This window comes from Bombina bombina, chromosome 4 (genome assembly GCF_027579735.1).
Source record: "Bombina bombina isolate aBomBom1 chromosome 4, aBomBom1.pri, whole genome shotgun sequence".
NCBI classification, from domain to species: domain Eukaryota; kingdom Metazoa; phylum Chordata; class Amphibia; order Anura; family Bombinatoridae; genus Bombina; species Bombina bombina.
In genome coordinates, this window is record NC_069502.1 from 360,175,079 (window position 1) to 360,197,471 (window position 22,393).

Consider the following 22,393-nt stretch of genomic DNA (forward strand, 5'->3'; position numbering starts at 1 on the left):
AGATTTTTAAGCTAATTACACCTATTCTAAGCCCCCTAATAAAATAATAAACCCCCAAAATAAAAAAAATTCCCTGCCCTATTCTAAATTAAACATATTTCAAAGCTCTTTACCTTACCAGCCCTTAAAAGGGCCTTTTGTGGGGCATGCCCCAAAGAATTCAGCTCTTTTGCATTCAACAAATACAATCCCCCCCCCCCATTACAACCCACCACCCACATACCCCTATTCTAAACCCACCCAAACCCCCCTTAAAAAAGCCTAACACTACCCCCCTGAAGATCTCCCTACCTTGTCTTCACCACACCGGGCCGAACTCCTGATCCGATCCGGGCGATGTCGTCCTCCAAGCGGCAAAGAAGAATTCTTCCTCCGGCGATGTCATCCTCCAAGCGGCAAAGAAGAATTCTTCCTCCGGCGACGTCTTCCTCCAAGCGGCAGCAAAGTCTTCATTCTTCCGGCGGCATCTTCAATCTTCTTTCTTCGCTCCGCCGCCGCGGAGCATCCATCCCGGCCGACTGCTAAACTTGGAATGAGGTACCTTTAAATGACGTCATCCAAGATGGCGTCCGCCGAATTCCGATTGGCTGATAGGATTCTATCAGCCAATCGGAATTAAGTTAAAAAAATCTGATTGGCTGATTGAATCAGCCAATCAGATTCAAGTTCAATCCGATTGGCTGATCCAATCAGCCAATCAGATTGAGCTCGCATTCTATTGGCTGATCGGAACAGCCAATAGAATGCAAGCTCAATCTGATTGGCTGATTGGATCAGCCAATCGGATTGAACTTGAATCTGATTGGCTGATTCAATCAGCCAATCAGATTTTTTTAACTTAATTCCGATTGGCTGATAGAATCCTATCAGCCAATCGGAATTCGGCGGACGCCATCTTGGATGACGTCATTTAAAGGTACCTCATTCCAAGTTTAGCAGTCGGCCGGGATGGATGCTCCGCGGCGGCGGAGCGAAGAAAGAAGATTGAAGATGCCGCCGGAAGAATGAAGACTTTGCTGCCGCTTGGAGGAAGACGTCGCCGGAGGAAGAATTCTTCTTTGCCGCTTGGAGGATGACATCGCCGGAGGAAGAATTCTTCTTTGCCGCTTGGAGGACGACATCGCCCGGATCGGATCAGGAGTTCGGCCCGGTGTGGTGAAGACAAGGTAGGGAGATCTTCAGGGGGGTAGTGTTAGGCTTTTTTAAGGGGGGTTTGGGTGGGTTTAGAATAGGGGTATGTGGGTGGTGGGTTGTAATGGGGGGGGGGGATTGTATTTGTTGAATGCAAAAGAGCTGAATTCTTTGGGGCATGCCCCACAAAAGGCCCTTTTAAGGGCTGGTAAGGTAAAGAGCTTTGAAATATGTTTAATTTAGAATAGGGCAGGGAATTTTTTTTATTTTGGGGGTTTATTATTTTATTAGGGGGCTTAGAATAGGTGTAATTAGCTTAAAAATCTTGTAATCTTTTTTTTATTTTTTGTAATTTAGTGTTTGTTTTTTTTTGTAATTTAGTTTAGTTAATTTAATTGTATTTTTAGATAGATGTTTGTAGTTTATTAAATTTATTGATAGTGTAGGTGTATTTGTAACTTAGGTTAGGATTTATTTTACAGGTAATTGGGTAATTATTTTAACTAGGTAGATATTAAATAGTTAATAACTATTTAATATCTATTATACCTAGTTAAAATAATTAACAATTTACCTGTAAAATAAATATTAACCCTAACATAGCTACAATGTAATTATTAATTATATTGTAGCTATCTTAGGGTTTATTTTATAGGTAAGTATTTAGATTTAAATAGGAATATTTTAGTTTATAAATTAATTAGATTAATTTAATATAAATATAGTTAGGGGTGTTAGTGTTAGATAGAGTTAATATAGTTAATATAAATACTATAGTAACTATATTAACCCTAATATAATTAGGGTTAATATAGTTAATATATATAATGTAATAACTATATTAACTATAATATACTTAGGGTTAATATAGATAATATAGCTGGCGGCGGGGTAGGTAGATTAAATTAGGGGTTAATCATTTTAATAGAGATGGCGGCGGTGTAAGGGGCTTACATTAGGGGTTAATAATATTAATATAGCTGGCGGCGGTATAGGGGGATTAGATTAGGGGTTAATAATTTTTATATAGGTGGCGGCGGTGTAAGGGGTCAGATTAGGGGATAGATAAGGTAGATGGCGGCGGTTTTAGAGGCTCACAGTAGGGGGTTAGTTTATGTAGATGGCGGCGGGGTCCGGGAGCGGCGGTTTAGGGGGTAATAACTTTATTAGGGATTTCGGGGGGGGGGGGGGATCGCGGTTGACAGGGAGATAGACATTGCGCATGCGTTAGGTGTTAGGTTTATTTTAGCAGATCGCGGTTGACAGGGAGATAGACATTGCGCATGCGTTAGGTGTTAGGTTTATTTTCTAGTTAGTTTAGGGAGTTACGGGGCTCCAATAGTCAGCGTAAGGCTTCTTACGGCTGCTTTTTGTGGCGAGGTGAAAATGGAGTAAGTTTTCTCCATTTTCGCCACGTAAGTCCTTACGCTGCATATTGGATACCAAACTGCGCGGGTTTGGTATACCTGCCTATGGCCCAAAAAACTGCGGGCGACGGCAGAAATATACGCGCGTAACTTCTAGGTTACGCCGTATATAGGATACCAAATCCGCGCAATTATTGGCGTCGCCGGCTTTTGCGGGCGACGATTTTTATCGGATCGACCCCAAGGCCTTTTAGCCCCCAGAGAACCCAACACACCTATACATGGGTGGTATCACTGTACTCAGGAGAGGTTGTTGAACACATATTGAGGTGTTTTTTGGCAGTAACACATAACAGGAACTGAAAATCCATGCCTAAAATACAATGTGTGTGAAAAATAACACAAAAAAATGACTACCCAAAAGTTTGACAAAGACTGGTGGTTGAATTAGTGCATGGAAAGTGTTAAAATATCAGCATTTGAAAAACCCTAGGGTGTCTACTTTTCAAAAATATATGGTTTGATGGGGGTAAATTCCATTGGCCAGCTTCAGAAATGTCCCAAATAGGACATGGGTGCATGATGACCGATGTGAAAATTCCAAGTTGAAAAACTGGAATGCGCTACCTAAAAATAAGGCCATTTAGCCCCCAGAGAACCCGACACACCTATACATAGGTGGTATCACTGTACTCAGGAGATGTTGTTGAACACATATTGAGGTGGTTTTTGGCAGTAACACATAACAGGAACTGAAAATCCATGCCTAAAGTACAATGTGTGTGAAAAATAACACAAAAAAATGACTACCCAAAAGTTTGACAAAGACTGGTGGTTGAATTAGTGCATGGAAAGTGTTAAAATATCAGCATTTGAAAAACCCTAGGGTGTCTACTTTTCAAAAATATATGGTTTGATGGGGGTAAATTCCATTGGCCAGCTTCAGAAATGTCCCAAATAGGACATGGGTGCATGATGACCGATGTGAAAATTCCAAGTTGAAAAACTGGAATGCGCTACCTAAAAATAAGGCCATTTAGCCCCCAGAGAACCCGACACACTTATACATAGGTGGTATCACTGTACTCAGGAGATGTTGTTGAACACATATTGAGGTGGTTTTTGGCAGTAACACATAACAGGAACTGAAAATCCATGCCTAAAGTACAATGTGTGTGAAAAATAACACAAAAAAATGACTACCCAAAAGTTTGACAAAGACTGGTGGTTGAATTAGTGCATGGAAAGTGTTAAAATATCAGCATTTGAAAAACCCTAGGGTGTCTACTTTTCAAAAATATATGGTTTGATGGGGGTAAATTCCATTGGCCAGCTTCAGAAATGTCCCAAATAGGACATGGGTGCATGATGACCGATGTGAAAATTCCAAGTTGAAAAACTGGAATGCGCTACCTAAAAATAAGGCCATTTAGCCCCCAGAGAACCCGACACACCTATACATAGGTGGTATCACTGTACTCAGGAGATGTTGTTGAACACATATTGAGGTGGTTTTTGGCAGTAACACATAACAGGAACTGAAAATCCATGCCTAAAGTACAATGTGTGTGAAAAATAACACAAAAAAATGACTACCCAAAAGTTTGACAAAGACTGGTGGTTGAATTAGTGCATGGAAAGTGTTAAAATATCAGCATTTGAAAAACCCTAGGGTGTCTACGTTTCAAAAATATATGGTTTGATGGGGGTAAATTCCATTGGCCAGCTTCAGAAATGTCCCAAATAGGACATGGGTGCATGATGACCGATGTGAAAATTCCAAGTTGAAAAACTGGAATGCGCTACCTGAAAATAAGACCATTTAGCCCCCAGAGAACCCAACACACCTATACATAGGTGGTATAACTGTACTCAGGTGATGTTGTTGAACACATATTGAGGTGGTTTTTGGCAGTAACACATAACAGGAACTGAAAATCCATGCCTAAAAATACAATGTGTGTGAAAAATAACACAAAAAAATGACTACACAAAAGTTTGACAAAGACTAGTGGTTGAATTAGTGCATGGAAAGTGTTAAAATACCAGCATTTGAAATACCCTAGGGTGTCTACTTTTCAAAAATATATGGTTTGATGGGGGTAAATTCCATTGGCCAGCTTCAGAAATGTCCCAAATAGGACATGGGTGCATGATGACCGATGTGAAAATTCCAAGTTGAAAAACTGGAATGCGCTACCTAAAAATAAGGCCATTTAGCCCCCAGAGAACCCGACACACCTATACATAGGTGGTATCACTGTACTCAGGAGATGTTGTTGAACACATATTGAGGTGGTTTTTGGCAGTAACACATAACAGGAACTGAAAATCCATGCCTAAAGTACAATGTGTGTGAAAAATAACACAAAAAAATGACTACCCAAAAGTTTGACAAAGACTGGTGGTTGAATTAGTGCATGGAAAGTGTTAAAATATCAGCATTTGAAAAACCCTAGGGTGTCTAATTTTCAAAAATAACATAATTTATGTAAGAACTTACCTGATAAATTCATTTCTTTCATATTAGCAAGAGTCCATGAGCTAGTGACGTATGGGATATACATTCCTACCAGGAGGGGCAAAGTTTCCCAAACCTTAAAATGCCTATAAATACACCCCTCACCACACCCACAATTCAGTTTAACGAATAGCCAAGAAGTGGGGTGATAAGAAAAAAGTGTGAAAGCATATAAAATTAGGAATTGGAATAATTGTGCTTTATACAAAAAAATCATAACCACCACAAAAAAGGGCGGGCCTCATGGACTCTTGCTAATATGAAAGAAATGAATTTATCAGGTAAGTTCTTACATAAATTATGTTTTCTTTCATGTAATTAGCAAGAGTCCATGAGCTAGTGACGTATGGGATAATGACTACCCAAGATGTGGATCTTTCCACACAAGAGTCACTAGAGAGGGAGGGACAAAATTGGAATTGGAATAATTGTGCTTTATACAAAAAAATCATAACCACCACAAAAAAGGGCGGGCCTCATGGACTCTTGCTAATATGAAAGAAATGAATTTATCAGGTAAGTTCTTACATAAATTATGTTTTCTTTCATGTAATTAGCAAGAGTCCATGAGCTAGTGACGTATGGGATAATGACTACCCAAGATGTGGATCTTTCCACGCAAGAGTCACTAGAGAGGGAGGGATAAAATAAAGACAGCCAATTCCTGCTGAAAATAATCCACACCCAAAATAAAGTTTAATGAAAAACATAAACAGAAGATTCAAACTGAAACCGCTGCCTGAAGTACTTTTCTACCAAAAACTGCTTCAGAAGAAGAAAATACATCAAAATGGTAGAATTTAGTAAAAGTATGCAAAGAGGACCAAGTTGCTGCTTTGCAAATCTGATCAACCGAAGCTTCATTCCTAAACGCCCAGGAAGTAGAAACTGACCTAGTAGAATGAGCTGTAATCCTTTGAGGCGGAGTTTTACCCGACTCGACATAGGCATGATGAATTAAAGATTTCAACCAAGATGCCAAAGAAATGGCAGAAGCTTTCTGGCCTTTTCTAGAACCGGAAAAGATAACAAATAGACTAGAAGTCTTTCGGAAAGACTTAGTAGCTTCAACATAATATTTCAAAGCTCTAACAACATCCAAAGAATGCAACGATTTCTCCTTAAAATTCTTAGGATTAGGACATAATGAAAGAACCACAATTTCTCTACTAATGTTGTTGGAATTCACAACTTTAGGTAAAAATTCAAAAGAAGTTCGCAACACCGCCTTATCCTGATGAAAAATCAGAAAAGGAGACTCACAAGAAAGAGCAGATAATTCAGAGACTCTTCTGGCAGAAGAGATCGCCAAAAGGAACAAAACTTTCCAAGAAAGTAATTTAATGTCCAATAATTGAAGAAGAATAATAATATTATGAGAATCATGATCTGTTACTTGTTGCGCTAAAGTTTCCAACCAAAAAGTTGAAGCTGCAGCAACATCAGCCAATGATATAGCAGGTCTAAGAAGATTACCTGAACACAGATAAGCTTTTCTTAGAAAGGATTCAATTTTCCTATCTAAAGGATTTTTAAACGAAGTACCATCTGACGTAGGAATAGTAGTACGTTTAGCAAGGGTAGAAATAGCCCCATCAACTCTAGGGATTTTGTCCTAAAATTCTAATCTGTCAGACGGCACAGGATATAATTGCTTAAAACGTTTAGAAGGAGTAAATGAATTACCCAATTTATCCCATTCTCTGGAAATTACTTCAGAAATAGCACTAGGAACAGGAAAAACTTCTGGAATAACCACAGAAGATTTAAAGACCTTATCTAAACGTTTAGAATTAGTATCAAGAGGACCAGAATCCTCAATTTCTAAAGCAATTAGTACTTCTTTAAGTAAAGAATGAATAAATTCCATTTTAAATAAATATGAAGATTTATCAGCATCAATCTCTGAGACAGAATCCTCTGAACCAGAAGAGTCATCAGAATCAGAATGATGATGTTCATTTAAAAATTCATCTGTATAAAGAGAAGTTTTAAAAGATTTTTTATGTTTACTAGAAGGAGGAATAACAGACATAGCCTTCTTGATGGATTCAGAAACAAAATCTCTTATGTTATCAGGAACATTCTGAACATTAGATGTTGATGGAACTGCAACAGGTAATGGTACATTACTAAAGGAAATATTATCTGCATTAACAAGTTTGTCATGACAATTAATACAAACAACAGCTGGAGGAATAGCTACCAAAAGTTTACAGCAGATACACTTAGCTTTGGTAGTTTCAGCACCAGACAGCAATTTTCCTGAAGTATCTTCTGACTCAGATGCAACGTGAGACATCTTGCAATATGTAAAAGAAAAAACAACATATAAAGCAAAATTGATCAAATTCCTTAAATGACAGTTTCAGGAATGGGAAAAAATGCCAATGAACAAGCTTCTAGCAACCAGAAGCAAAGAAAAAATGAGACTTAAATAATGTGGACACAAAAGCGACGCCCATATTTTTTAGCGCCAAATAAGACACCCACATTATTTGGCGCCTAAATGCTTTTTGGCGCCAAAAATGACGCCACATCCGGAACGCCGACATCTTTGGCGCAAAAGAACGTCAAAAATGACGCAACTTCCGGCGACACGTATGACGCCGGAAACAGAAAAGATTTTTTGCGCCAAAAAAGTCCGCGCCAAGAATGCGCAATAAAATGAAGCATTTTCAGCCCCCGCGAGCCTAACAGCCCACAGGGAAAAAACAGAATTTATGCTTACCTGATAAATTACTTTCTCCAACGGTGTGTCCGGTCCACGGCGTCATCCTTACTTGTGGGATATTCTCTTCCCCAACAGGAAATGGCAAAGAGCCCAGCAAAGCTGGTCACATGATCCCCCCTAGGCTCCGCCTTCCCCAGTCATTCGACCGACGTAAAGGAGGAATATGCATAGGAGAAATCATATGATACCGTGGTGACTGTAGTTAGAGAAAATAATTCATCAGACCTGATTCAAAAAACCAGGGCGGGCCGTGGACCGGACACACCGTTGGAGAAAGTAATTTATCAGGTAAGCATAAATTCTGTTTTCTCCAACATAGGTGTGTCCGGTCCACGGCGTCATCCTTACTTGTGGGAACCAATACCAAAGCTTTAGGACACGGATGATGGGAGGGAGCAAATCAGGTCGCCTAGATGGAAGGAACCACGGCTTGCAAAACCTTTCTCCCAAAAATAGCCTCAGAAGAAGCAAAAGTATCAAATTTGTAGAATTTGGTAAAAGTGTGCAGTGAAGACCAAGTCGCTGCCTTACATATCTGATCAACAGAAGCCTCGTTCTTGAAGGCCCATGTGGAAGCCACGGCCCTAGTGGAGTGAGCTGTGATTCTTTCAGGAGGCTGCCGTCCGGCAGTCTCACATGCCTTGCTTCCCAAAAACAACTGCGCATTAGTGGCGCGAAAATGAGGCTCTGCCTATGATTAGAGAAGGCCCCCAGTGAAAAAGGTGTCCAATACAGAGCCTGCCGTTTTTTTTAACAAAATTCCCAAGATAAAAATAACTCCTCAAAGCTATAAGCCATTAAACATGTTTATAAAATAATCGTTTTAGCCCAGAAAAATGTCTACCAGTCTTTAAAGCCCTTGTGAAGCCCTTTATATCTTGTTAATAAAATGGCTTACCGGATCCCATAGGGAAAATGACAGCTTCCAGCATTACCAAGTCTTGTTAGAAATGTGTCATACATCAAGCAGCAAAAGTCTGCACACTGTTCCCCCCAACTGAAGTTACTTCATCTCAACAGTCCTGTGTGGAAACAGCCATCGATTTTAGTAACGGTTGCTAAAATCATCTTCCTCTTACAAACAGAAATCTTCATCTTTTTTCTGTTTCAGAGTAAATAGTACATACCAGCACTATTTTAAAATAACAAACTCTTGATTGAATAATAAAAACTACATTTAAACACCAAAAAACTCTGAGCCATCTCCGTGGAGATGTTGCCTGTGCAACGGCAAAGAGAATGACTGGGGAAGGCGGAGCCTAGGGGGGATCATGTGACCAGCTTTGCTGGGCTCTTTGCCATTTCCTGTTGGGGAAGAGAATATCCCACAAGTAAGGATGACGCCGTGGACCGGACACACCTATGTTGGAGAAAAAGTCAAATTTTTAAGGTAAGAAAAATAATTGATTCAAGTGCATTATCCCAAATATGAAACTGACTGTCTGAAAGTAAGGAATGTTGAACATCCTGAGTCAAGGCAAATAAATGTTTGAATACATATATTTAGAACTTTATAAACAAAGTGCCCAACCATAGCTTAGAGTGTCACAGAAAATAAGACTTACTTACCCCAGGACACTCATCTACATGTTTGTAGAAAGCCAAACCAGTACTGAAACGAAAATCAGCAGAGGTAATGGTATATATAAGAGTATATCGTCGATCTGAAAAGGGAGGTAAGAGATGAATCTCTACGACCGATAACAGAGAACCTATGAAATAGACCCCGTAGAAGGAGATCATTGAATTCAAATAGGCAATACTCTCCTCACATCCCTCTGACATTCACTGCACGCTGAGAGGAAAACCGGGCTCCAACCTGTTGCGGAGCGCATATCAACGTAGAATCTAGCACAAACTTACTTCACCACCTCCATAGGAGGCAAAGTTTGTAAAACTGAATTGTGGGTGTGGTGAGGGGTGTATTTATAGGCATTTTAAGGTTTGGGAAACTTTGCCCCTCCTGGTAGGATTGTATATCCCATACGTCACTAGCTCATGGACTCTTGCTAATTACATGAAAGAAATTTGGGTTCAGTGTCCCTTTAAGCCATTGATTGCCTGAGAGGGCTGCAAAGCATAACACTGCTTGCAGGCCTCCAGCAGCCAAGAGGTTAAAATTATTCTCAGAAATGAGATGAGAGTCTAAATAGACTACTACCCTAACTACAGACATGTTTTGTGAGGTGTCATTCACTTTACTAGCGCTGCGGAATAACTGATAATAATAATTTACTGTCCTTGGAAATATTTAGTGCATATACAGTATATGTATATTTTACATTAAACTGACAGAAGGATAACTGTCCACATAGTACTTACTGTTGTTAGCTGAAGACATTTTGAGGTAAAATGTATTAATTTTTACATACAGATGTTCAGGTGATATTTTCTTGCCAGGTTTTTAGAGTTATGCTTCATCAAGTTATTTAGCATATAGATATTTTGTTCCTTTAATCAGTAGGGGATAGGTACATTCAACATGTGTAATACTTGCAGTGCTAGACAAATAAACAATGTCATACCTTAACACTATTAAGGGCTCCATGTACTAAGCAGTCAGCGAGCTACCCGCAACAAATCTCGCGTCAAAACTCGCAAACTGATATGTACAAAGTCGTCAACTATGTTCAAACTCGCATCTTTAAAATTGCGAGCGTACTTATCCGCCAAACCTCGCTACCTCTCCATTTTTCACTGTAATTACACACATTTGACCACCAACTCGCCAAAAACGAATGTACTAAAAAATCTATTTGTCAGCTCGCTACAATTTCCGCTCCCACCTCGTTATTTTTGCCTCGCCACCTTTTAGGTGGCGGGCAAGGTACAAAACAATAGGAAAGTCAATCTAGACGCCAGTCTAGATATATATAAAAAGCAGTAATATCAGCATTGTACAGCATAACTGGCGTCTAATTTGTCTCTCATTTCCATGTACATAAATTGCGCCAAATTTGTCGACTGTAATTAAAGAGTAATCTATATTTTAAATTTGTATTGTATAGTTGTCAATCTTTATAATTATTTTTATATTAATATTTATATATTATCAGATCCAGATGAAGCCATATCCAAATTGTAAATAAATATTACAAAAATAACGCTCTGTTATCACTCTTCAAAAATTTTTGAACAATAATAAAGTTGTTTAGATAAGTTGAACTTTTATAGGAGCAAAATTCTATTCCCGCGACCTTGCATGTCACGTGTTAATAATTGGCCAGACAATTCAACTGAAAGTTAAGTACATCAGCTTAGTCGCGGCGAGCGAGGCGTCAAATTTATCAATAATCCGCCACTGCTCGCGGCGGGCTAGACTTGTCTATTTATTGGGGGATTATTAGTACATAGTGACAGCAGACACCATTTCGCCCGCGGCGAGTAACGGCGAGTTTATCCGCGTCTAAAATGACGGATGAATTGACGGCTTAGTACATGGAGCCCTAAGAGTCTCAAGGTTATCATAACTATGTTTCTGTGGCAATATTAAAGTGGTTGAACAAGACCACGATTACTCTAAGAATGTAAATATTCACCTGCTTAAAGGCAGAGTTGTAGAGCACACAGGTTACAGGTTTGTCATGACTTGTAATTCTTCTGAAAGTCTCTTTCCTCATTTCCATTAAAGTCAACTGATTATTGAAGGATAAAAATAAACGACCATGAGGTTCATAGAAGTAGAAAATAGAGTTAAACTCAAGAGTTTTGGGGAAAATTCCAGCTATTCTTTGAATGCATATTTGATGGTGAATATCCCATATTCTCAAAACCTGTTATAAAAGAATGAAAAATATTAATATTCTTGTAAATGCTTATTAAAAAAAAATAAGTAGAAAGCTCTATGACATAACTGATTACAACATTCCTTTGATAAAACATGAGGAAGCAAAGTTAAAGGGACAGTCTACTCCAGAATTGTTATTGTTTAAAAAGATATATAATCCCTTTATTACCCATTCCCCAGTGTTGTATAACCAACACGGTTATATTAATATACTTTTTACCTCTGTGATTAGCTTGTAACTAAGCCTCTGCAAACTGCCCCCTTATTTCAGCTCTTTTGACAGACTTGCATTTTAGCCAATAAATGCTGACTCCTAGGTAACCCCACTGGCGTGAGCACAATGTTAACTACATGGCACACATAAACTAACACCCTCTAGTTGTGAAAAATTGTCAAATGCATTGAGATGAGAGACAGCCTTCAAGGGTTTAGAAATTAGCATATGAGCCTACCAAGGTTTAGCTTTCGTTTAGCTTTCAACTAAGAATACCAAGAGAACAAAGCAAATTTGATGATAAAAGTGAATTGGAAAAGTGTTTTCATTTACATGCCCTATCTGAATCATGAAAGTTTAATTTTGACTAGACTGTCCCTTTAACCATTTATTTCAGAAGGAAACATTACTCCCCTTTATTTAAAAAACAGTGATATATGGTTACAATGTAATAGTATAGTGAATTGAGTACGGAGACACTAAAAATAACAATATTTATTCTTACAGATACATCAATTTCCTCACAATCACCTAGATTACAAGTTTTGCGCTATAGAGGGTGCAAAACGAACGCAACAAAAGTTGCGCTATTTCACCCTCCATAGCGCTGCCATTACAAGTTTTTAAAAAGCCGCCTTGTGCATGCGATATGGTTGCAATGAGCTCCAAAACGCACAAAATCCAAGGGCTTAGAATACGTGCTTGTGCACGCTTTCCCCATAGACATCAATAGGGAGAGCGTGTTAGAAAAAAAAACTAACACCTGAAGCGCAGAATGGTGATCGCCGTAACGCAACTCCATTAATGTCTATGGGGGGAAAAAAAGTTATGTTTAAACCTAACACCCTAACATAAACCCCACATCTAAATACCCCTAATCCGCCGCCCCAGACATCGTCGACACCAAAATAAAGTTATTAACCCCTAATCTGCCACTCCCGACATCGCTGCCACCTAAATAAAGTTATTAACCCCTATTCTGCCACTCCCCGACATCGCCCATACTATAATAAAGTTATAAACTCCTAAACCTCTGGCCTCCCACATCACCGCCACTAAATAAACATATAACCCCTAAACCGCCAGCCCCCCACATCGCAAAAAAATAAATTAAACTATTAACCCCTGTTACAGAAGCATTAGTTATTTTGTTGTGAAGAGCTTATTTCCCAGCAGCAATGCCTGAACCAGCCAAGCCAGCGCCTAAGAAGGGCTCCAAGAAAACCGTAACAAGTATCGTTTCATAAAGAGTTAAACTTTTTTTTCAGCTTTTTTTTGGCAGGTTTGCAAAATTAAGTCCCTCTTGAGCTCCCCATACCACCCCCAGACGAACGGGCTGTGTGAGAGGTTCAATGGGACCCTCAAGCAAATGCTCAAGACGTTCACTCAGGAATACCGAGACTGAGAACGCTTCCTGCCGCACCTCCTATTTGCTTATCGGGAGGTGCCCCAGGAAACGACAGGGTTCTCTCCCTTCGAGTTGCTCTACAGAAGAAAGGTACGGGGACCCCTAAACCTGATCCGGGAGCACTGGGAGGGAGAGATGGACACTGACGGTGTCCCCATTGTGCCATACGTGCTGGAACTCAGGGACCGAATGGAGCAATTAGCCAAATCCGTGCGGGCTAATCTCCAGTCGGCCCAGAGAAGACAGAAAGTATGGTATGATCGGGGGGCCCGAAAGAGAATCTTCACCATAGGACAAAAGGTGTTAGTACTTAAGCTGGTGAAGACAGACAAATTGCAGGCGTCCTGGCAGGGTCCCTACCAGACCGTAGAGAAAAGGGGAGACACCACTTATGTGATAGCTAGCTGCCACGACAACAATCTTAGAAAGACATTCCATGTAAACATGCTCAAGGAATATTTTGAGCGACCAGAGAACGTGACGGCCGTATGTTGTTCCCCTCAGGAAGACCCCGACAGTCTACCCATTCCAGACCTATTAGAAAAGAGTCTCCCCACAGGTATAGTGGCTCAGGTTCAGATAGGAGACCGACTTAGTCCCACTGAAAGGGAGCAGCTCAACCAACTCCTACAGTCCAAACACCTCACCTTCTCCCCAAAGCCAGGGTACACTACTTTAATCACCCACCAGGTAGATACTCCGGGACAAGCTCCCTTGCGCCAGGCTCCGTACCGAATCCCCAAAGCAGTTAGGACAGGAATGAAGAAGGAGATCGATGAGATGCTCCAACTCAGGGTAATTGAGCCCTCCGATAGTCCCTGGGCCTCCCCAGTTGTCTTGGTGCCCAAGAAAGATGGGACCACCCGGTTCTGCATAGACTATCGGAGGCTCAATGAAAAAACCGTGACGGACGCTTACCCTATGCCCAGGGTAGACGAGCTACTCGATCGTATAGCCAGGGGAAATTACCTGACCACTATTGACCTCTGCAAAGGTTACTGGCAGATTCCCCTGGCCCCGGAGGCTATCCCCAAGTCGGCATTCGTCACCCCATTCGGCTTATATCAGTTTAGGGTAATGCCGTTTGGGATGAAGAATGCCCCAGCTACATTCCAGCGCTTGGTGGATAGGCTCCTGGATGGCTTCCAGAGTTTTGCTTGCGCCTACCTGGACGACATAGCGATCCACAGTGAGTCCTGGGAGGACCACTTAGCTCACGTAGGAATGGTTCTGGATCAGATCCGGGCTGCTGGCCTGACTCTGAAGCCAGAAAAATGCCACTTTGGGATGGCCGAGGTACAGTACCTGGGTCACCGGGTGGGGTGTGGAAAGCAGCGACCAGAGCCGGCCAAGATAGAAGCTGTCGCCAATTGGCCCACCCCATCACTAAGACTCAGGTCCTAGCCTTCCTGGGCACGGCAGGGTACTATAGACGGTTCGTACCAGACTACAGCACACTTGCCAAACCCCTGACTGACTTGACCAAGAAGAACTTACCTTGACAGGTCCTGTGGTCTCCCCACTGTGAAACGGCTTTCCAGGCTCTCAAAAATGCTCTAATTAACGCTCCTGTCTTGGCGGCCCCAGCCCTTAACAAACGTTTTATCGTCCATACAGATGCTTCCATGTTCGGGCTGGGAGCCGTCCTCAGCCAAGTAGGCGAAGATGGAGGGGAGCATCCAGTTGCCTACATCAGCCGGAAGCTCCTGCCCCGTGAAGTCAGCTATGCAGCGGTCGAAAAGGAGTGTTTGGCTTTGGTGTGGGCATTAAAGAAATTGACTCCCTATTTATATGGGCAGGAGTTCACTCTGGTCACCGACCATAACCCATTGGTGTGGCTGAACCGGGTCTCTGGAGATAACGGCAGGCTATTACATTGGAGTTTATCGTTGCAACCCTTCAATTTCACCATTTCTTACAGACCTGGGAAACAGAATGGCAACGCCGACGGGTTGTCCAGACAAACCGACCTCAGCCCCGCATAACCAGCGGTCTGGACAGCCTTAGTCTGCCCCGAAAAGGGGTCAGACCGTGTCTGCCAGAGTGTTCCACAGAAAGGGAGCACTGTTACAGAAGCATTAGTTATTTTGTTGTGAAGAGCTTATTTCCCAGCAGCAATGCCTGAACCAGCCAAGCCAGCGCCTAAGAAGGGCTCCAAGAAAACCGTAACAAGTATAATTTCATAAAGAGTTAAACTTTTTTTTCAGCTTTTAGAAACTATTTTCTAAATACAAGTTTGCTGGCCTCAGCTCTAATTAAGTTTAGTGATAAAACATTCCCGTTGTCTAATCACCTCCGGAGTCAGACTGCTAATTGATAAGATGGACTGCATTGTTTTCTTATGTGTAACTTGTTATCTGAAGTACTGTAATCCTATTGTGGCCTGTCAAAGGACATTGTCTCTCTATCTAAATGTGTGATGGGGGATTTTATGCTTCCCCCCCTGGGAGTGCCCTGTGTGCATGTAACCTCAATAAAAAGCAGGCTGGGCATCCCAGTCCTGAGTTCTTGGTTGACCCTCAATCGCAGCGTTGACTCGTTTTTGTGGGCAGAAGGGTATCCTAGCTGTACTACAGCTAAGGGGGATTATTCTACATTTGCGAGACTCATATAGAATACTATGGAAAGCAGCTTCTCCCCTCTTCAGCAATAGGGATCCAGGCTACTAAGCGGTCCATCTCTCAGCGAGACTAAGGGTAACCATAGTAACCCCTAAACCGAACAACCCCCTAACTTTAAATTAAAATTACAATATCCCTATCTTAAAATAAATAAAAACTTACCTCTGAAATGAAAAAAAACTAAGTTTAAACTATATATTAAACTAACATTACTATTATACTAATATTAAAATAACTACAAATTAAATAAACTAAATTACACATTAAAAAAAACCTAACACTACTAAAAAAAAATCTACAATTACAAAAATTAAAAAACACTAAATTACAAAAAATAACAAACACTAAATTACGAAAAATAAACGAAATTATCAAAAATAAAAACAATTAACCTAATCTAATAGCCCTATAAAAATAAAAAATCCCCCCAAAATAAAAAATATCCTAGCCTACAATAAACTACTAATAAATAGCCCTTAAAAGGGCCTTTTGTAGGGCATTGCCCTAAAGAAATCAGCTCTTTTCCCTTGAAAAAATTACAAAGACCCCCAACAGTAAAACCCACCCCTCAAAATAAAAAAAACTAACTCTAACAAAAACCTAAGCTACCCATTGCCCTGAAAAGGGCATTTGTATGGGCATTGTCCTTAAAAGGGCATTCAGCTCTTTTTCATCGCCCTGAAAAGGGCATTTAGCTCTTTTAAGAATGCCCAAACCCTAATCTAAAAAAAAAACACCTCAAAAAAAAACACTAACCCCTGATGATCCACTTACAGTTTCTAAAATCTGGGCGGCGAAGTCTTCATCCAGGCGCGGAGCATCCTCTTCATACGGTCGCCGCCATACACTGAATCTTCAATGCAAGGTAGCCTTTTCAAAATAGCATCCCTTGCATTCCTATTGGCTGATTTGATTTTTGAAATTCAAATCAGCCAATAGGATGAGAGCTACTGAAATCCTATTGGTTGTTCAAATCAGCCAATAGGATGAGAGCTACTGAAATTCTATTAGCTGATTCGAATAGCCATTGGTAGTTTATTGTAGGCTAGGGAGTTTTTTTATTTTGGGGGGGCTTTTTTTATCTTTATAGGGCTATCAGATTAGGTGTAGTTGTTTTTATTTTGGATAATTTCGTTACCTTTTTGTAATTTAGTGTTTTTTATTTTATGTAATTTAGTATTTTTTATTTTTTGTAACTGTAAATTTTACATTTTTTTACTAGTGTTAGGTTTTTTTAATGTATAATTTAGTTTATTTAATTTGTAGTTATTTTAATTTTAGTATAATAGTAATCTTAGTTTAATACATAGTTTAAACTCAGTTTTTTTAATTTCACAGGTACGTTTTTATTTATTTTAAGATAGGGATATTGTAATTTTAATATAAAGGTAGGGTGTTGTTAGGTTTAGGTTTAGGGGTTAATAGTTTAATTTAGTTTTTTGCGATGTTGGGGAGTGGCAAAATAGGGGTTAATACATTTTATTAGTGGCGGCGATGTCAGAAGCTGCAGATTAGGGGTTAATAAATTTAATTTTGTGTTTGAGATGTGGGAGGGCGGTGGAATAGGGATTAATAGGTAGTTTATGGGTGTTAATTTACTTTGTAACTTTTTTATTATGAGTTTTGTGTAACAGTTTTGTTGCGCAAAACTCATAACTACTGATATCAAATTGCAGAACAGATCGTGTCGGTATAGGCTGGAACGCAAGCATTTTAGTCAAATCCCACTCAAAAACTTAATTTTTTTGAGTGCGGGACTGACGTTGCGTTACAGGCTAAAATGCTTGTGGTATAGCAATACCGACAAGACTTGTAATGGCTGCGTTCTGTTTTTTTATGCTGAAATGGCCATTTTTTCAGCGTTAAAACAGGAAAGCAAAACTCATATTCTAGGTGATAGGTAGTAATAACATACATTTTCTGGTAATTGTAGTGTATCCTGCCTCATTCATGGATTATGTAGAAATTCTCCCAGAAGTCTTCAGGACTCTTCTTCTTACAATATAACTCATTTTCTTCCTGTTGACTTCAGCTCACATATACATTCTATAGCGGCACCAGTCCATTAAAACTGAACCTTATTTACTTGTAGGCTCTAGCATCATGACAACAAAGTTTTAGGTTCTACTGGTATTAATCATGAGACACTGTTTCCTGAAACATTTTTATCATGGTGTAAGACCCTACAGGTGAAAAAAAGGACCAATGCTGTTTTGTGCTATATGAATAAGTGATTCTAGTAACTAGAAGTGACCTCTTCGCAGCTTACACTGGTGCTGTTTTCATTTTAAGAGCATTTTTATCTCATGTATAGGGTTCTATTTATTCCTAGCTAGGACACCAGTACAACCCATTTTTGTGGTGAGTGAGCAGATTCTGCTCTTCTGCTGTCTCCATAATTTATTATTGCTCAAGTAAGTGATTTTTAAGCACTGTCCTTGTTCTCACATGAACAGGCACATGATAGCAGGGTTTGTCAATGCCCCTGAAAGAACGAGTTTGGTGTGACTTAACTTTGACATGTTTGATTGAGGTGGGAGAGAAGTAAGGAAGCTACAGGTAAGGACTAGTAGTTAAGGACTCCAAAATTGCCTTTGCAGCTTGACAAATGGAGTCCATAGATAAGTAATCAAAGTGAGCTCTTTGGTTAGTGAAAAAAACTGGGAATTTTGACTATTATAAATTTATCTAGAATCCCCATGAACAAAACACAGATGTCACAAAATAAGTGTCAGAGTGTCTTCATATATCACCACTACAAGTGTAAAGAAACTGATTTATCACTAACTATATTTTGTGGAAAAGAGGGAGGGAGAAGTGAGGAAGGAAGGAACTAGTGTGGTTTATACCAAAGCTTTTCATATCAAGGTTATAGAAAAGCTACAAAGCATGCCTATATCAGTACATGACTAAGAGCCTATTGTAGGTTCAAAACGTTGTTCCGGTAAACTTTTGGACCCAACTAATTAAAATAAAGGTCTTTTAAATAAAGATTTCTTCTGGTGGCTGGAGTGCTTTGGATGTATGACTATTTGGATTGACAAGATTGGGCAAATCTTACTACGTGCCCCACAAACAGGTGTGCTTTTCTCCTTCCCTTTTTGTTTTCTATGTCAGCAGGACCATTGTCCCAATAACTAAATGGCTGGCTTGCCAAGCTGCTAAACAAAGTTATCATATAAATGTAGTATGAATGTAGTAACTATGGAGAATGTGCTGTCACCTTGAAAGGATTAAATTTTCCTCAATGCATAAGAAACAATAATTGCATGAGAAATCAAAAAAGCCTAAGAAGCTTTGAAATGTTTAGTAGCTTCATGAGTGTGGCTGAGAGTCCTAACTGCACTAAATCTGAATAAGGCAGCTTCTCTTAACATACAGAAAAAAAAAAATGTATGCTTACCTGATAAATTTATTTATTTCCAGATATGGTGAGTCCACGGCTTGAGTAAATACCGGGAATATAACTCCTGGCCAGCAGGAGGAGGCAAAGAGCACCACAGTTAAACTGCTAAGTATCACTCCCTTACCCACAACTCTCAGTCATTCGACTGAAGGGAAATGGAGAAAAAGGAGTAACACAAGGTGTAGAGGTGCCTGAGGTTATAAGAACTGCCTTAAAATAAAGAGTGGGGCCGTGGACTCACCATATCCGGAAAGAGCTTGAGTAATTACTGTTGGGAACCAATACCCAAGCTAGAGGACATGGATAAATAGGGAGGGACATAACAGGCAGTCCTAAACAGAAGGCACCACCACTTGAAGAACCTTTCTCCCAAAAGAAGCTTCATCTGAGGCAAAAGTATCAAATTTGGAAAATTTGGAAAAAGTATGTAAAGAAGACCAAGTTGCAGCCTTGCAAATTTGTTCCACAGAAGCTTAATTTTTGAAAGCCCAAGAAGAGGAAACAACTCTTGTGGAATGAGCCGTAGTTCTCACAGGAGGCTGCTGTCTAGCAGTCTCATAAGCCAAACGAATTATACTTTGTAACCAAAAAGAAAGAGTTGTAACAGTAGCTTTCTGACCTTTACGTTTCCCAGAGAAACAGACAAAGAGGACTGGCAAAAATCCTTAGTCGCCTGTAAGTAGAATTTAAGAGCACTTACAACATCCAAATTGTGTTATAAATGTTCTTTGGAAGAAGAAGGATTAGTACACAGAGAGGGAAAAACAATTTTCTGATTGTTATTTCTATTAGAAATAACCTTAGGAAGGAAACCTAACTTAGTACGAAGAACCGCCTTATCGGCATGAAAAATAAGATAAGGGTAATCACACTGCAAAGCTGAGAGTTACGAGACTCTTCGAGAATGCAACTTCTTTGGAATGCAACTGCTCAAACGTAGCTAGCTGTAAAACTTTAAGAACAAGGTTAAGGCTCCAAGGAGGAGCAACAGACTTAAAGACAGGACTGATTTTAGCCAAGGCTTGACAAAAAGATTGCACATCTGGCACATGCGCTAAACGATTATGTAGTAAAACTGATAAAGTACAAATCTGACCCTTCAGGGTACTGACTGATAATGCCTTCTCCAGGCCTTCCTGTAGAAAAGATAAAATTCTAGGAATTCTAATTCTACTCTAAAAGTAGCCTTTGGATTCACACCAATAAAGATATTTACGCCATATATTATGGTAAATCTTACTAGTAACAGGCTTGCAAGCCTGAATCATGGTCTCAATGAACGACTCAGAAAAACCACGCTTAGACAGAATTAAGCGTTCAATCTCCAAGCAGTCAGCTTCAGAGAAACAAGATTTTGATGAAGAAAGAGACCCTGAATCAGGAGGTCCTTCTTTAGAGGTAGTCTCCAAGGTGGGAGAGATGAAAGCTCCACTAGGTCTGCAAACCAGATCCTGTGTGGCTACCCAGGGGCTATTAGAATCACTGATGGCCTCTCCTGTTTGATACGAGCAATGACTCATGGAAGCAGAGCAAATGGAGGAAACAGGTATACCAACCTGAAAACCCAAGGAACCGCTAGAGCATCTATCAGAATGGCCTGCGGATCTCTTGACCTTGAACCATACCTTGGAAGCGCCATCAGATCTAACTTTGGCACCCTCCATTTGAGGACTAAGCTAGAAAACACCTCCGGATGGAGTTCCCACTCCCGGGATGAAAAGTTTGTCTGCTCAGAAAATCTACTTCCCAGTTGTCTACTCCTGGAATGTGGATGGCAGATAGACAGCAATGGTGGGTCTCTGCCCACTGAAGAATCTGAGTAACCTCCTTCATGGCTAAGGAACTCTGAGTTCCTCCCTGGTGATTGATGTAAGCCACAGAGGTTATGTTGTCTGACTGGAACCTGATAAACTGGGCTGAGGACAACTGAGGTCAAGCCAATAGAGCATTGTAAATCGCCCTCAACGGCAAGATGTTGATGGGAAGAGCAGATTCCTTCTGAGTCCAAAGGCCCTGAGCTTTTAACAAGTTCTAGACTGCTCCCCAGCCCAGCAGGCTGGCGTCCGTGGTCATGATCACCCAGGAAGGTCTTCGAAAGCATGTGCCCTGAGACAGATGTTCCTGAGAAATCCACCACGGGAGAGAGTCACCACTTGACGACTGATCTAACTCTATTCTCTGAGATATATCTGCATGGTCGCCATTCCATTGTCTGAGCATGCACAACTGGAGAGCTCTCAAATGGAATTGAGCAAAAGGAATGATGTCCATGGAAGCCACCATCAGACTGATTACCGCCATACATTGGGCAGTAACCTGAAGAGAGAGGCTAGAGGAAATGATTCTGTTTTTCTTGACCTCTGTCAGAAAAATCTTCATCAATAGAGAATCTATCATGGTCCCTAAGAACACTACTCTTGTAGCAGGGGAAAGGTAACTTTTTTCAAGATTCACATTCCATCCGTGGGAACGAAGAAATGACAACAATATCACTGTATGAGATTTTGCTTGTTGAAAAGATGGTGCCTGAACTAATATGTCGTCCAGGTAGGGTGCCACAGCAATTCCACGAGAACGGATCACTGCCTTTGAAAAAATTCTGGGACCCGTGGCTAGACCAAATGGAAGGGCCATGAACTGGAAATGCTTGTCCAGAAAGGCAAATCTCAGGAATCTGTGATGGTCCCTGTGAATAGGAACATGAAGATCTGCATCCTTTAGGTCTATGGTTGTCATGAACTGACCCTCTTGTACTAAAGGAAGAATGGAGCGTATAATCTCCATGTTGAAGGATAGAACTTTGAGAAACTTGTTTAGACACTTCAAGTCTAGAATGGGACGGAAAGTTCCCTTTTTTTTGGAACCACAAATAGGTTGGAGTAGAACCCAAGACCCCCCTGGACTGGAACTGGAACTATCACTCCCAGGGAGGAAAGATGTTGTATACATTTCAAGAACGCCTCTCTCTTTATATGGTCTGCAGATATTCTTGAGTGATGGAATCTGCCTCTGGGAGGAAAAGTCTTGAATTCCAATTTGTAACCCTGGGATACTATGTCCACAGTCCAGGGATCTGGGACACCTCATATCCAGGCTTGATCGGGGGCAAACCCTTTATGCTGATTTGGAATCAGCTGCAGGTTTCTTTGATTGTTTCCAATTGTTCCAAGACTGATTGGATTTCCAAGAAGACTTGGATTGTTC

The 22,393-nt window shown here is 40.4% G+C and overlaps 1 protein-coding gene across 1 annotated transcript in view; it reads right to left on the bottom strand.

Annotated features, from left to right (window-relative positions):
• Nucleotides 1-22,393, bottom strand: part of WDR49 (WD repeat domain 49) — a 408,032-nt gene that overhangs the window by 290,684 nt on the left and 94,955 nt on the right. The window contains exon 7 of the mRNA XM_053711815.1: nt 11,293-11,526. Within this exon, the coding sequence (XP_053567790.1) occupies nt 11,293-11,526 (234 nt within the window). The remainder of the gene's footprint in view (nt 1-11,292; nt 11,527-22,393) is intronic.